A 16,805-nucleotide genomic window follows, 5' to 3' on the forward strand; every position below is an offset into this window, starting at 1 on the left:
TGTTCCTGCACACTTTTATGAAAATTGTCCCTTATGTCTTCAACAACAAAAATCTTGCATAAGTACTGCACTGAAACATATGCATAAATTACAGTCCATATGGCGCTGCTTGATCCCATTAATGAAGCCCTTGGCCACTTATGTAGAATAATCTGATAAAGATGTTAGGAAATTGGATTCTGCTTGAGAAAATATTGATGCCCTAGAATTTGATGAAAGAAACTTGTATCAGCACTTGTTAATAAATAAACATTTAAGGTGTTATTTAAAAACATATTTTACAACTGTCTTATTGTTTTGGCCTATTTGCAGCAGACTGTTTATAAACCTGACCAATGGGAAACGCCAAGGGAAGAATTTACTTTGTTGCGAAAACTGGGAGAAGGTCATTTTGCAGAAGTCTGGGAAGGTGTTTGGAAGAATAATCAACATGTAGCAATCAAAATGATTAAAAAAGGTTTGTATTATGATGTATTTTCTGGATGGTGTGTGTTGGTCCAAACTGAATATAAAAGTGAACAAATACATTTGGCAGAACACATTCACAAGAGTGTTGAACTTCATAGTTACTGTTGAAGAAAAGTCAGTAGCTATAGATTTTTAAAATCTGAAAATTTGTTCATTCTTTCTGGGAACAGAATAATTTTATGTAACATGTAGTTTTCTAAGTGAATATTGTTAATGTGACCATAAAGCAAGATAATGTTATGAGGCTCTAATCCCTGTATGAAACCTATGTGGGGCCTGGACACCCACAATTTAGATCCCAGAATCAACGCTGTAGTTCCAAAGGTCTATCTCCAACCCATGCTTCTATCTGATATGGCTCCATACTAAGAGTCTCACTGTAGCAAATTATCCCTTTGCAAATTGCCTGTTTAGTATTCAGATAAATTAAAGAAGTAACCCTTGCAGTTAACGAACAGGGAATTTAGGGGGATCACTGACAATTATGCAGGTTAGAGACACAATTAAATAACAGTGTCAAAGGGAGATAAGTTTCTCATTGTTTCTGAAAAGGCCTTGCAAAAACATCCATATTGGTAAACTTATTTCACCTCCAATCTAAGATAACAAAGTGTGGAGCTGGATGAACACTGCAGGCCAAGCAGCATCTCAGGAGCAGACAAGCTGACATTTCAGGCCTTGACCCTTCATCAGAGAGGGGGATGGGGAGAGGGAACTGGAATAAATAGGGAGAGAGGGGGAGGCGGACCGAAGATGGAGAGAAAAGAAGATAGGTAGAGAGGATAGTGTAGGGAGGGAATAGGTCAGTCCAGGGAAGATGGACAAGTCAAGGAGGCGGGATGAGGTGGTAGGTAGGAAATGGAGGTGCGGCTTGAGGTGGGAGGAAGGGATGGGTGAGAGGAAGAACAGGTTAGGGAAGCAGAGACCCGCTGGGCTGGTTTTGTGATGCAGTGGGGGGAGGGGAAGAACTGGGCTGGTTTTGGGATGCAGTGGGGGAAGGGGAGATTTTGAAGCTGGTGAAGTCCACATTGATACCATTGGGCTGCAGGGTTCACAAGTGGAATATGAGTTGCTGTTACTGCAACCTTCGGGTGGCATCATTGTGGCACTGCAGGAGGCCCATGATGGACATGTCATCTGAGGAATGGGAGGGGGAGTGCAGTTGTTTGTTGCGAACTGAGCGGAGGTGTTCTGCAAAGCAGTCCGCAAGCCTCCGCTTGGTTTCCCCAATGTAGAGGAAGCCACACCGGGGGCAATGGATACAATATACCACATTGGCAGATGTGCAGGTGAACATCTGCTTGATATGAAAGGTCATCTTGGGGCCTGGGATAGGGGTGAGGGAGGAGGTGTGGGGGCAAGTGTAGCACTTCCTGCGGTTGCAGGGGAAGGTGCCGGGTGTGGTGGGGTTGGAGGGGAGTGTGGAGCGAACAAGGGAGTCGCGGAGAAAGTGGTCTCTCCGGAAGGCAGACAAGGGTGGGGATGGAAAAATGTCTTGGGTGGTGGGGTCGGATTGTAGATGGCGGTAGTGTCGGAGGATGATACGTTGTATCCAGAGGTTGGTGGGGTGGTATCACTTCATCTCTAATCTGTTCTTTATGCCAGACCATGTTAAGATCACCTCCATTTGATAGGGTCAAAATGTTTTAAATGTGGTATATCCAGTATCCAGTTAACATTTTTATTTTTTCTCTCAAAGTGAGTAACACTGCCAGTTACATTTATCATGAGGTGATGGTGGTGAGTTTTCTCCTCTCATCATTGTATTGATGGTTTCCGTGATAGTATTCAATAGGAAATTCAAAGATGTCAACCTGACATAGATGAAGGAATTGTGAGTCATAATTGACCAGAAGAATAATTGAACCAGGTGCATCAATACTATTAATGTATCAAAGTAAAGCTTAGATACTCAGTGACAAGTGGATGAACCATTGAAGAATATCATACAGAATAAAGTGACCCACTTGATTGGCACCACATCTACAAAAATTTAGTCGTTCCATCACTGATGCTCAGTAGCAACTAGTAGCGGTAGTAGCATCTACAAGATACATTGCAGAAACTGACCAAGGCTCCTTGGAGAGCACTTTCCAAATCCAACACTATGACTTCTGGAAAAACAAGGGCAGCAGATACATGGAATACCACCACATTCAAGTTTCCTGTCCAGCCAGTCACCATCCTGAGTCAGAAATATATCATGGTTCCATTTGTGTCACTGAATCAGAATCCTGGAAATTCCACCCTAATGGCACTTTTGGTTGACCTGCACCAACCAAACTGCAGCAGTTCAAGAAGGCAGCTCACCACCACCATCTCAAGGGCAACTAGGGAGAAGCAACAAATGCTGGACTAGCCAGTGAAAGCCAAATTCAATTAATGAATGAATGAATTATCAAACAACTAAGCACACACAGAAATCTCCATCACCTGAGGTCAAGACTTTGGTTGAATGCTTACCATTCACTTGAGTGGAAGAACGGCAGCAATACTTGAGGAGCTTGGCACAGTTTGTAACAGAGCAGTTTATATGATTGACATTGAATTGAATATCCACTACCTTCATTAGCAATGCTGTGTGATTGTAATGTATACAATCTAGCAGATGCATTGCAGAAACTTCCAAGGTACTTTGACAGAATTCTTTTCCCAAAACCTCTTACCATTGAAATGGATGCTGCAGCAATGTCATAGGAGGGACATCACCATCAAGGTCCTCTCCAATTCACACATCACTCCAGCTTGGATAAATATTGCTATTCCTTCATTCCTAGATCTCCCCAAACAATTCCATACGTGCTGGTGGGAGCACTAATTCTGCAAGGAGTGTAGTTATACAAGAAGAAAACAAAATCAGAAGTCACACAACATCGGGTTATAGTACAACAGGTTTATTTCAGAGTGTAGTCCCTTCGTCAGAAGAAGACACATTACCACCCTCTCAGGTGACCATCTTTGCACCGAAAAAATATTTTTCTTAAATCCAAATCAGGATGGTGTGTGACACGGAGGAAAACTTGCAAGTGAAGCCCCCTATCGGGGTAATAAAAATCACGGAAGTTAGAAGAATTGTCTCTGATCCAAGGGTTATTCATTACCATAGACTGTTGAAACTGATTAATAAGAATTGAGGAAGGATAGATCAGTATTTGAACAAAAGAAAGTACAGGGAAAACCCAGGAAAATGGAACTAAAACGGATTGTTCTGATGTGATACTGCATATTGCCTCTCCTGTTTGTTCAAAGGCAGTGGTGAGTTGAAAAAACATGCTTCTCTGTTTACATTTACAGATTCTGTGCTCCCAGAATCATTACTAATATCTGTAGATACTCTCTTTTAAGTTATTCTCAGGTCTTTCTTCTCTGACCATTTTGCAAAGTCTGTCAGCACCTGATCTCCACATTCACACAAGAAAGATGATACCATGAGCAAGGAAGGCCTTGTGGCTAAGTAAAACAAAAATGATGGTAGCACTTTTGACAACAAAGCTGGTGTAAAATTTAAATTTTATTTTACAAAACTTAATCGTGGTAGAAAACCGTGGATCAAATGTAGCGGAAGACCATTGAATGTTCAAATGTGCACTTGGCTGACTGAAATTTCTGCAGTCTATCTTTAAGCAAGAATTAATTGTCAATGGTTTCTTCAATCATGTGAACGCATAGCTGTGGAGCCAATATTAGTATTAGCAATATTAATGTGAAAATGAATTGCAGATGATACAAAAGGGTGCAGCCCTGAAGTTACGCTGAGATACTAACGCAGTTAACCATGACCGATTTGAAATTCTACTGACTGCCACAGTTAATATAGTAAGATAACAAGTATCACATTAATATACTAACAATTTGTAAACTGGTGACCTATCTTGATTTCAGGACTGCAGCTCATGGAAACATCGTCAAATTTGGGATAAGACTTCACTGGTTAGATTTTATCTTCCCAACGGGGAGGTCTGAAGGCAGGGAGCCACTGAAAATCTGTCAGTGATCTAATTAATGGCCTCTAGAGGTCCTTATCTGGTCCTCACCTCTCTTTTACTTAGTGTGAGAAAGCTCACTTTGTGGGAAGCCTGATAACTTCAGTTGTGTGTGTGTTAATTAGATTAGATTCCCTACAGTGTGGAAACAGGCCCTTCGGCCCAACAAGTCCACACTACCCCTTGAAGCATCCCACCCTGCCCATCCCCCTATAGCCCACACACCCCTGAACACTACGGGCAATTTAGCATGGCCAATCTACCTAACCTGCACATCTTTGGACTGTGGGAGGAAACTGGAGCACCCGGAGGAAATCCACCCAGACACAGGGAGAATGTGCAAACTCCACACAGGCAGTCACCTGAGGCTGGCATTGAACCCAGATCCCTGGTGCTGTGAGGCTGCAGTGCTAACCACTGAGCCACCGTGCCGCCCGAGATGGGACTCTTCTTTTGCTGGTGTCCACCTCCCTGAGAATCAGACCCAGTATTGTTTTGTTTTTCACCTCTGCTTCTGTTAAGCGTGAATCCAGTGTGTGTGAATTTGGTCCATAGTGATACATGGTCTAACTCACGACGTGAGTTCGCAAACTGTTAAGTCAATTCACGTACTATCCTTCCCACTTCCCAATCTTCCTCACAGCAGTGAGCATATTATAAAGACTGAAGAAGTCAGTTGGTATGTAATGAATATGACATTTTATTAACACAGATGATATGATCGAGGATGAGTTTATTAAAGAAGTACAAGTTATGAAGAATTTCAGCCATCCGAAGATAATCCAGCTACTTGCTATTTGTTCAGTTGAGGAACCTGTATACATTGTGACAGAACTCCTGACTAAAGGAAACCTCCGGGAATACTTACGTGGTTAGTATTTGAACACTTACATGGTTAGTCTGGAGAATCACATTAACAATTAACTCTTTCAGAGAAGCATAATTTACACACGCATACTATCTCTATTTCATGCTGTAAGATGTACTTCTATATGAACCAACTTTAGGCCACATATTTTGCTGCATAATAATGAATTTTTTATCATCCAAGAAATAGTTTTATTTAATTAGAAAATCTCTTTAAGTACAATTTTAATTTAAAGAAGAAGCAGATAACAGCAATTCTTATCTTATAGTACGTAAAGCTAATATCAATTGTAATGAACAAGAACAAAGTTGCTGGAAAAGCTCAGCAGGTCTGGCAGCATCTGTGAAGGAGAAAACAGAGTTATCGTTTCGGGTCCGCTGATCCTTCCTCAGAGCTGGAGGTTCTGAGGAAGGCTCACCGGACCCGAAACATTAACTCTGTTTTCTCCTTCACAGATGCTGCCAGATCTGCTGAGCTTTTCTAGCAACTTTATTTTTGCTCCTGATTTATAGAATCTGCAGTTCTTTTGGTTTTTATTAATTATAATGAATTTAGAATCCTAATCATCTGACCTGTAGTATTTTTGTTTGGGACATAATAGGTCATAGAATTATACAGCATGGAAACAGACCTTCAGCCCAACTCACCTGCACTGACCAGATATCCTACACTGATCTGATTTCATTTGTCAGCATTTTGGCCCCTATCCCTCTAAACCCTTCCAATTCATATACCTCTCCAGATGCCTTTTAAGTGTTGTAATTGTACCCTCCTCCATGTCCTCCTCTGGCAGCTCGTGCCGTACGTGCACCATCCTCTGTGTGAAGAGCGGAAAAGTGGCCAACATCATCAAAGACCCATCACACCCTGGTAATGATCTCCTACAACCTCTTCTGTCAGGCAGAAGATAGAAGCCTGAGCACACGCACAAGCAGGTTCAGGAACAGCTTCTTTTTGGCCATTATCAGACTGTTGAATGGACTGTAGCCTGAAATATCCTTTGTTTGCTGTGATCTGCCGGTACCGCTTGTAAACAAAGCTTTTCACTGTATTTCGGTACACGTGACTATTAATGAATTAATCAATCAAATCAATCAAGAAGTTGTCCCTCAGGTTCCTTTTAAACCTTTCCCTTTTCACCTCAAACTGATACCCTCTAGTTTTGAATTCCCCTACCATGGGGAAAAAAAGAATTCGGCAATTCATTCTGCCCTTGCCTCTAATGATTTTATGAACTTGCATATGGTCACTCCTCAGCCTCCACTCCAGGCAAAATAGCCCCAGCCTATTCAGCCTCTCCCTGTAGCTCAAACCCTCCAATCCTGGCAAAATATTTTTTGAACATTCTCAAGTTTAACAACATTTTTCCTCTAGCAGGGAGACCAGAATCGAATACAGTATTCTAAAAGTGACCTCACCAATGTCCTGTTCAGCTGCAACATGGTGTCCCAACTCCTATACTCAATGCACTGACCGATAAAGGCAAGCATGAGAAATTCCACCCTCACTATCCTGTCTAGCTGTGACTCCACTCTCAAGGAATTATGAACCCTAAGTCTCCTTGTTTGACAACACTCCACAGGGCCTCACCAGTAACTGTATAAGTCCTGCCCTGTCTTGCCTTACCAAAATACAACACCTTACATTTATCCAAATTACCCTCCATCTATTACTCCTTAGCTGATTGGTCCATCTTATCAAGATCTCATTGTACTCTAAGATTGCCTTCTTCACTGTCCACCACATCACCAATTTTGGGATCATCCACAAACTTACTAGCCATACCTCCAATATTCACACCTAAATCACTTATACAGATGATGAAAAGCAGTCGATCCAGCACCAAAAAAATCCTTGTAGCACACTGCTGGTCACAGCATCCAGGCTGAAAAACAACCCTCTACCACCACTCTCTGTCTCATACCTTCAAGCCAAATTTGAAAAATATAGTTCTACCCACTCATAATGTTGGAAGAGAAAATTCTTGAATGACGTTGGTCTACAAAGTTAACAATAACCATGAGTGAATGGGTGGGAAATGGGGAAAAACAACAAAATGCTGAAAAAAATCAGCAGGTGTGACAGAATCTGTGGAGAGAAACAGAATTAAATTTAACAGAATCAAAGAGGGTAGAAAAGTGATGTTTTTATACTGCAATGAAAAAGAGGCCAACAGAGCAAATGGTAAGGATGTCCAGAGAAAACGATATGGTAGTAGAGGAAGGATATAAAAGACGTTAATTAGTTGCAGAAAGTAGATCAGTTCTCCATTGAGGAAACCCCATGCAATCAAGAAACTTTAGTGGAGGGGTGGTCAAATGGAGGACAGTGTTCATGATCTGAAGTTATTGAACTCAATGTTGATGTCTGAAGGCTGTAAAGTGCCTCAGCCAAAAATGTGGTTCTGTTCCTCTAGCTGGTATTGGGGTCTTCGGGAACAATGCAGCAGGCTAGTACACAAATGTGGTATAATGGAATGGCAAGCAGCTGGAAGACTGGGGTCATTCTTGTGACAGAGCAGAGGTGTTCATTAAAGCAGTTGCCCAGTTTGCATTTGGTAGTGTAGAGGAGACCACATTTTGAGGAGCAAGTACAGTAAAAAGGTTAGTGTTCCACCTTGTGAAATTGCATGGAAACGTGCTTTGGGGGGAGTGAAAATGTGTTGGGAGTGATGGAGGAATGAACCAAGTTATCATGATGGGAACAGTTCCTGCTGATTGCTAAACAAATCAGGGGTGAGGATGATGTGTTTGGTTGTGGCATTCTGCTGAAGGTGGAAGCTAATCCTTTGAATGTAAAGGTTCTTGAAGTGGAAAATGAGGATAAAGGGAACCTCCTATATTTGCTCTTAGAGGGAGGAGAAAGGGTAAGGGCAGAAGCTATGGGAAGGATATTATTAAGCTGGAGACGGTTCCAAAGAGATTTACCAGGACGTTGCTGGGTATGGAAGTTTTAGGTTATAAAGAAAGGCAGTTCAGGTTTAGCTGGATCATAGGAGGTTTAGAGTCAACCTTACAGAAGTTCATAAAATAATGAGGGACAGACTGAGTCAATGATAGCTGTCTTTTCCCTAGGATAGAGAATTCCTAGACTGTGGAACACATCCTTAAGGTGAGAGGAGAAGATTTAAAAAAGACATGAGGGGCAACTTTTTGACACAGAGGGTGGTCATGTGTGGAATGAACTTTCAGAGGAACTGCTGAATGTGGGTATAATTACAACATTTAAAAAATGTTTGGATACATAAATTAATAGGAATGGTTTGGAGGAATATGGGCCAGGATCAGCAGATGGGACTAGTCTAGAGAAGTAAGAACTGCAGATGCTGGAGTCAGAGATAATACAGCGTGGAGCTGGAGGAACACAGCAGGTCAGGCAGCATCAGAGAAACAGGAAAGTCAACGCTTCGGGTCAGGTCACATCTGAAGAAGTGTCCCAAGCCGAAACATCATCTTTCCTGCTCCTCTGACGCTGACTGGCTTGCTGTGTTCCTCCAACTCCACACTGTGTTATCTGGGACTAGTTTAGTTTTGGGATTCTAGTCAGCATGGACAGGTTGGGCCAAAGGGTCTGTTTCCAAGTTCTAAAACTCTGTAAGTGCATGGAATAGTTTAGACACAGCTGAGGGCCTAGTCAACCACAGTGGGAAACAATCTTCTGTGAAGGAAAAGAGTGGGACATGTCAGGGGCTCCCCTGTGGAAGGCAGAATCTTCAGAAAAGATGCTAAAAGCAGAATAGAGTTCTAACAGGAAGCAGAGTGTGAGGAAATGTCATCAATTTTAGATTTGGTGGATTTGATAGGGATATAAGCAATGCAGCAAATTGCTGCTTGTGTTTGGGGTCTTAGCAGTAAAAGGTCAAGGATTACACATTTTACTGAAGTTCCATGTGATGGTACCAAGGGAGTATGAAATGAATGTGACTTTTAAAAATGCACTATACTTGGCTCCTGCTCTGAATTACATCTAATTTCTACAATAGGAAGAATTACTATAATTTTTAAAAATAATTTAATAATAGTAGTATTACATTATTTAAAAATAATTGTATTCATTTGCAATAACAAGTCTTGAAATGTGCATAAAAAGTGAATAACCTCATTGGAGCTGTCAAACTGTTGAGTCATTTGAATCATCTGGCCTTCAAATGTTTGAGAAGACACTGGGTTACCTCACAATTCGCAACATGCTTGACAGTCCTGAGTACTTAGAAAATCTTTGAAGTATGGCTATAAGTACAAGCTCTTGTTTTAAGAACATAGAACATAGAACATTACAGCACAGTACAGGCCCTTCGGCCCTCGATGTTGTGCCGACCTGTCATACCGATCTCAAGCCCATCTAACCTACACCATTCCATGTACGTCCATATGCTTGTCCAATGACGACTTAAATGTACCTAAAGTTGACGAATCTACTACCATTGCCCTTGTTTGTTTTACCAAAATGCAATACCTTTTATTTATCCAAATTAAACTCCGTCTTCCATTCCTCAGTCGTTGATGAAAATCTCTGTTACCTGAGATAACCTTCTTCACTGTCCAGTATATTACCAATTATGATATCATCCACAAATTAGCTATTGGGTGTTAAATGTTAAGAAAAGGGTTTTTAATCAATGAGTGCTGTTGATAATTGTGAATTTAACAATAGACACTTGGCTCTTCTTCATCTCAGCATGGGTTCTGAATTATGCCTCCAGGGGACACAATGCAAGTTGGCGTGAATGGGGAAAAGACAAACGGTGGCTGTTGTGGGGCCATAGCTTATAATGGATTGGCTCTACATCACATAGGAGCTATAAAAGGCCACCAGAAGCAGGGGAAAGGGCACAGGTTGGTACAGAGGGCATGAGCAATCATAGGGGTTAGGTGGAGGAGCACAGGTTAGCATGACGGCTGTGTGGATCATGGGGTAGGTAGAAAGTATGGGTTGGCATGGATAGGGCGTTGGTAGTGGGTGAGGATGGAGGGTTTTTGTTTGTTGCATTTTTTGTTTCACAGTATAATAAAGTCCCACAGCACCATGACATGTCTTTTAAACAGAAATAAAACAAAGAAATGCTGATGCTGGAAGTCTGAAACAAAAACAGGAATTGCTGGAAAAGCTCAGAAGGTCTGGCAGCATCTGTGAAGAAAAAAAAAAATCAGAGTTAACGTTTTGGGTCCAGTGACCCTTTTAGGTTTATAAAGCCTTCCATAAACTAAAAAGTGCAATCTTACACCATCAGGGAAATAGTGTTGTAAGAGATTCACCACACATACTGCATTAAGACTGAAACAGAAGCCTCATCACGTTCTCCCATCTATTTCAGAAAGCAAAATTATCACAATTCAAGGTCAATATGTAAGAATAAAGCTACTAGTAAAATTTATTTGCGAGTGTTATTGTACACAAAGATTCAGTAATAAGAAAATGCAGTGCTAGACTTAAATAATGCTAACACTGCATGGAGTCTTCCAGGCTGCTGGAGATGAGGAAGGAGGCAGAAAGACTGGAACATGGTTGGCATTGGAACAGATACGTGATGCCCTTCTGCATCCACCAAAGTAATTCTGACTGCGAATGCCTTGATCAATCAATTAATGATGACTTATGGACCAGTTAATGATTTGTTCCTGCCTGGCTGCAATTTCTCTCACAGCTCCAGGTAGGACAATGACAGGTAGTTCACCTGCCAGTAAACCTGTGCAGGATGTGTATCATTTGGAGGATGAGGTCTTGATCTACAATAATTTCTGATTGATCAAGGGCATATCCAGGGAGAAGGTGGGTGGTGTTGATGTGAATTCCCATTTCTAGCAGCATCTGTGAAGGTAAAAATGAATTTGGTCTCTGGTGTGTTAGACTCCAGAGTTCAAAAACACACTTCTGGTCTTTGAATTTCAATTTATTTTCTTGTCAAATTCATGTCGAGCTTTTTCAAAGTGACCATTGTCATCAGCTTGATTATTTGCTGTCTAATTGTCCCATTCAGAAGTAGCATGCACTTTCTATTCTTCTGTGGAAGCTTTTTAAGTGTTGTCAAAGGTCAGGCAGATGGCAGATTAAATGCCTTAACCCCCAACATGGAAACCAGTTGACACCTAAGAAGATGTGCTTTTATTTGGAAGATACAAATGCTAATTTTCCTTTTTATGACGGGACATTTGAAAGAAAAACCAGCCTACAGACAATAATGATTTTTTAGAAAATTAAACATTGATGGCCAGACTGCCTACACTCCTACAAATTACACATCTGCATTCAGCTTATGAAATATGCCTTCCATTCCCATTTTGCATGGGAAATACAGGGGTGCAGGGACCAAGCTGTGGGGAGTGAGTCTGAAAGGGATGCTGTTCAGAGGGTTAGTATGGACTTGATGCACCAAATGGCCTGCCTCCATACTGTAGGGATTCTATGATTCTAACTGCTGACTAAGGCATTTTACAATGTGGGAATCTGTTCCATAAAACTACTTCCAAGAGAACAACTGGCAAGGTCCCCAAATTTGTTATGGCTCCAGATGAAGCAGTTCCAATTGTTAAGCTCCCAAACGAGGAAGGATGAACTGCTTCCCCTATTCACCAACCACGTCAGTTGGTCATAACAAGGTTAATTTACAGACATATCTTTTCCCATGTAGATACCTTTGTCCCAGACTCAACCCCTTCTGTATTCTTCAAAATGAAAAACACAAAATGTGTCTGCACATAAGGACATAATTTACAGGTAGTTGTCAGGCCCCCCCCACTATGTTTGTGGTCACAAGAGATGATAGACCAAGTCTGTTTTCACTTGCCTCTTCCCTGTTTGAAGGGTTGTTGTTTGAAGTTAACATTGCAGCTTTAAGTGTTACATTCCATGACTCTTTCTCTCTCCCAACACCTATCAACTTGCATCCCCACCATTTTTAGCTATATCAGACCTCTTTTAAAAACTTATTTTAGAATGACAAATTAAAAATGCCTGCAGTATTCTGGGATCCTAAGCCATGGTCTTGACACTGTATACTCCCTTGTTTAAGTTTCATGTATTATAACCTCCTTGTAACCTATTTGCGTCTGTGTGCGTGTGTTTGGGGTAGGGGGCCATCTGTTTAAGGGCTATTTCTATATGAATGTTATTTAGCCTTTCTTTGTTAGGGAAGAAAGTAGTTTTAATAAACCTATTTTTTTTTTACTTAACCCAAAGAATCCTGTCTAATGAAATTCTTTATAACCACAACATATAACATTGCACAATTGACAAAGCACATCGAATCTAAATTCCAAAGATAGACTGTGTTATGGTGAAATCAGAAGCGGGAGAATTAGATAAGGCAATTCATATCTCCTTACCTTGGTATTAACATACCTTATTGAGTTTAGCCCCTTACAGAAAGGAGAGAAGGTGATTTTACTATTACTCTTGATTAGGCTCTAACTCAATTCCAAGAGTGTAAATTTTCCATACAATTTTGTTTTGTTAACTAAACACTTGTAAATTGCTGGCTTTAGAAATTGAAAAACTAGTAGAGATGTTATATTTGTGTATTTGATTTCTAGGTGATGAAGGAACGTCATTAACAACTACTCACCATCTATACATAGCTAGTCAAGTGGCTGATGGAATGGCTTATTTAGAATACCATAAGTTTATCCACCGGGATTTGGCTGCAAGAAATGTACTGGTTGGAGAAGAGCTCAACTGCAAAGTTGCAGACTTTGGATTAGCAAGATTAATCCGGGTAAGTGACATTCAAACATTCTAGTCCAATGGTGGAACAAGTTTTGTGAAGATCCTGTTTTGTGTCAGCTCTTTGAAAAATGAACTGTAAACAAGTGCTGAACATTATAGGACAAGAAACTCTGGTAATGGATGGAGTAGGTAAGTATTAAAAGTTTCAGCAGTTTCTTGCTTACCTCCTTAAACAGAATTGCTTCCAAATAGTGTTGTGGCAATGAAATAAACACTTCACAAACAATTCGGTATTATTTTTCTTCACATCAGTCAGCCTGTTCCAGAAATACAGGGCTTCTTATGCCTGCACCTATGTTCCCATTCATATTTCTGGGTGCAAAGCAGGTCACGGACCTGCATCAACAATGTGGCTGAGTCGGCTTGAGCAAAAGGAAAGGAGCGGAGCTAAGTGAGAGTCAGCAAAGTGTATTGTTGCCTTTACATTCTCATACATAAAAACACTGATGGCACACACACTCTATCAGCTATGTGACCACTCACCTTTTCTGATATTTCCACTACACGTTTCCCTTCTGAATTTTCTAATATTTACCCATTTAAGAAGAAATAAAGATACCAACTGTTGAAGGGTCTAGGCCCGAAACGTCAGCTTTTGTGCTCCTGAGATGCTGCTTGGCCTGCTGTGTTCATCCAGCCTCACATTTTATTATCTTGGAATCTCCAGCATCTGCAGTTCCCATTATCTCAAAGATACCAACTGTGTTACTTTTTCACAAAAAGAACTGTAAACATAGAGCTGAGAGTATAATTTGGCAAGTCAGCTTGTTTCACTTGGTGGCAAATGTATCACTAAGTGAAATTTGGACATTAATAATGGAGGAGTCTTGTATGATCTTGACAAACACAGATTGGGCTACATTTCATAAGACATTATATTCCTTGGCCCTTTGACTAAAAAGTTGGTTGTGAGCCCACCAATGAAATAGCCAGCTGTCCAAAAAGGTGTTAATTGTTTCAGGTTTAAACTTAAAGGCCCTGTCTGGGGAAGAAATTCAACCTTAAAATCTGGAAAAAGTTGAGTGCTGACATACTGGTGTGCTTGCTTGGCAATTCAGATTTCACTGTACTAAATTGTGCTGTTAAGGGAAACATCTGAGAATTTGCACTAGAGGCTCTTACACATGAGATAATACGAAAGAATGTCTCTCTCTGGTTGCTGAAAACAAGTCTTCAGCAAAGCCCCTGTTGAAGGAACCTGGAAAAATCACTTTTAGCTAAGTTCCAAACTAAAAATCTGCAAACGATACTCAACTGCCAAAGACAGCGCTAATAGATTCACCAACCTTTTGGCCACAACATTTCACAGTCAAAAACAAACCAAGACTATGTAATTTTGTTTATACCTTTTCCTTTTGGATTCATCTCTCAATTCTAATCTCTGCATACGCGTATAATGTTTTGTTTTCTATTTTCATGTTTTAGTCAGCAAGAAACCCAGTCATCCTTTAACTCAAAAAGGCTGGATAAATTGGCTCATTTTAAGCTATGAATGTACTTGAGCTGGAAAAGGTTTCCACAAGGGAAAGGATTCTATTCAAATAACCCTTGTTGTGACCAGCCAAGAGAGGAATTAATTTAAAAAGGGAGCCAGTGCATTCCTCTTCACTCAGGAGCACAACTATTTGAGGGTGTTTCATCCAAAATCCAAATGAAGCAGCTCCATTGCCAGGAGCTGGTCATAACACTTGTATTAAGACAAAAAATAAATGCCATTTGCTTTTCTAACTGTTTGGTTTTTCTTCGTGTTAAATTTTTGTCCACCTTGTGCACGTACATCCTAGTAATTAAATGTACAAGTTTCACTAAGTTTTAACCCTTAGGCTAGTCTATTCGAACAGATAAATAGTACAGATTGGTGTTCCCTTACTTGGAACCTTATCCGCTGATAGTCTATACCTGAAAATTACACAGTCCTATGCTGTGATTTTCCATTTGTTTATCTTAAATGTGTAAATGATTGCTAATTAATTATTGTATCAAAAATAATTAAATAGTCACATTTATTATCATAACAAATTCCTTGTTTTCAATGGGCAGGATGACATATATCATCTCCGTTCTGGGACCAAAATGCCTATAAAATGGACAGCACCAGAGGCTGCAAACTATCAGAGATTTTCAATAAAATCAGATGTATGGTCTTTCGGTATTCTTCTGTACGAAATAGTGACATATGGCAAAGATCCTTATGAGCGTAAGTAAAGTAAAAATTCTAAAGCACATAGCAAGGAGATCTGTGCATTTTTTTTCATAATTTAATTTAATTTTGCAGGAATGACAAACACAGAAGCCATGGATCAAATAAACTGTGGATATAGAATGCCTTGTCCAAAAAACTGTACCCAAGACATATATGGAATAATGCTTAGGTGCTGGAATGAGTCTGAGGAGAGCCGACCCTCATTTCATACTCTTTCTGACGAACTGAATTCATTGTATGCTTTATATTATTACAAAAACTAAGACCAAGCTCAGTAAGGACGCAACAGATATTGCTGCTACTGGTGTAGTGCCGGATGCAACTGCATTTGAATCAATTCTTAAAAACAATATTGTGTGGCAATGGACTTCTTACAACTTTTGTTACAATAGCATAATAAGTGAACTAATTACCTCAAAAATACAATTGGTAAAATGGGGAAAAAGATTTAGAGCACTGGTATGACATTCTTCTGTGCAATATTTCAACAGCGCTGTTAATAAACAGAAAATGCTAGCAGAGAAAAGAACATTGTACAAATGTAAGATAATAAAGTGTGAATCTGGATGAACACAGCAGGCCAAGCAGCATCTCAGGAGCACAAAAGCTGACGTTTCGGGTCTAGGCCCGAAACGTCAGCTTTTGTGCTCCTGAGATGCTGCTTGGCCTGCTGTGTTCATCCAGATTCACACTTTATTATCTTGGATTCTCCAGCATCTGCAGTTCCCATTATCTCTTGTACAAATGTATTATGCTTGTCAAATAATAAGTTTAGTATACTGCCAGTAAATATTAAGCACTGAAAGGACAGTGATTGAAAGCAAAAAAAACAGCAAATTTATATCTCGAATCTAAAAATACTTTAAAGAGAATAAAATTTTAACAAACATCAATCACTGCATCGTGTGACATCTCTTAACAATCTGTTCCACAGCACAGCTATTCCGGTATCATAAAAATATTTTTGGCTTTCCTGTACAATGTCTACTTCCTTAAAGTTATATTAGGTTAGAAATTATTCTTAAGAACATTAATGAGCAAACTATGTCTTGGATAGCTTAGCACAAATGGTATTCTATTTATAAAAAAAAGGCAGCATCTCTGCTCAAATAGAGAACAAAAGATTGTGATCCAGACTGTAACTTGCAAGTTTTAACATCCTGAAAATAGTTTTACTTTTATAATTAAATATAGCAATACTGTTGAAAGCATCAAACAAGCTTAAACATCAACTTCATGTCTCTTTTTTGGAAATATTCAAAATGCCTTCTTCATTGCAACCAATTCAGTCAGCAAATGGAAATGCAGATTCCAGGCAGTTGTAACTTTTTGGAGCCTGCTAAAGGAAACTTAAGACTTGTAAATAATTTCTATAGAAAAAAATTAAGAATCCATCAAAATACTTGCTTTCTGTACTGGATTTGTTTTCTTTTGCATATATTTACTCAGATGTAAACTGACATATTAACGTAGAGGATGCTCTTTCTCAATAATTTCAAATAGACCAGACTTGTACAAAATAGGCTGTCAAGGGTAAATTCTGTACTCTGCCCCCAGCTTT

General features: G+C 39.9%; 1 protein-coding gene across 1 annotated transcript in view; it reads left to right on the plus strand.

The window, feature by feature from the left end:
* Positions 1-15,811, plus strand: part of srms (src-related kinase lacking C-terminal regulatory tyrosine and N-terminal myristylation sites) — a 54,789-nt gene extending 38,978 nt beyond the window's left edge. Inside the window, exons 4-8 of the mRNA XM_048550296.2 lie at positions 313-457; positions 5,164-5,322; positions 12,849-13,030; positions 15,082-15,238; positions 15,317-15,811. Of these exons, the coding sequence (XP_048406253.1) occupies positions 313-457; positions 5,164-5,322; positions 12,849-13,030; positions 15,082-15,238; positions 15,317-15,507 (834 nt within the window). The 3' untranslated portion in view covers positions 15,508-15,811. The remainder of the gene's footprint in view (positions 1-312; positions 458-5,163; positions 5,323-12,848; positions 13,031-15,081; positions 15,239-15,316) is intronic.
* The last annotated feature ends 994 nt before the right edge of the window (positions 15,812-16,805 follow it).

The sequence above is a fragment of the Stegostoma tigrinum genome, chromosome 19, assembly GCF_030684315.1.
Source record: "Stegostoma tigrinum isolate sSteTig4 chromosome 19, sSteTig4.hap1, whole genome shotgun sequence".
NCBI lineage: Eukaryota > Metazoa > Chordata > Chondrichthyes > Orectolobiformes > Stegostomatidae > Stegostoma > Stegostoma tigrinum.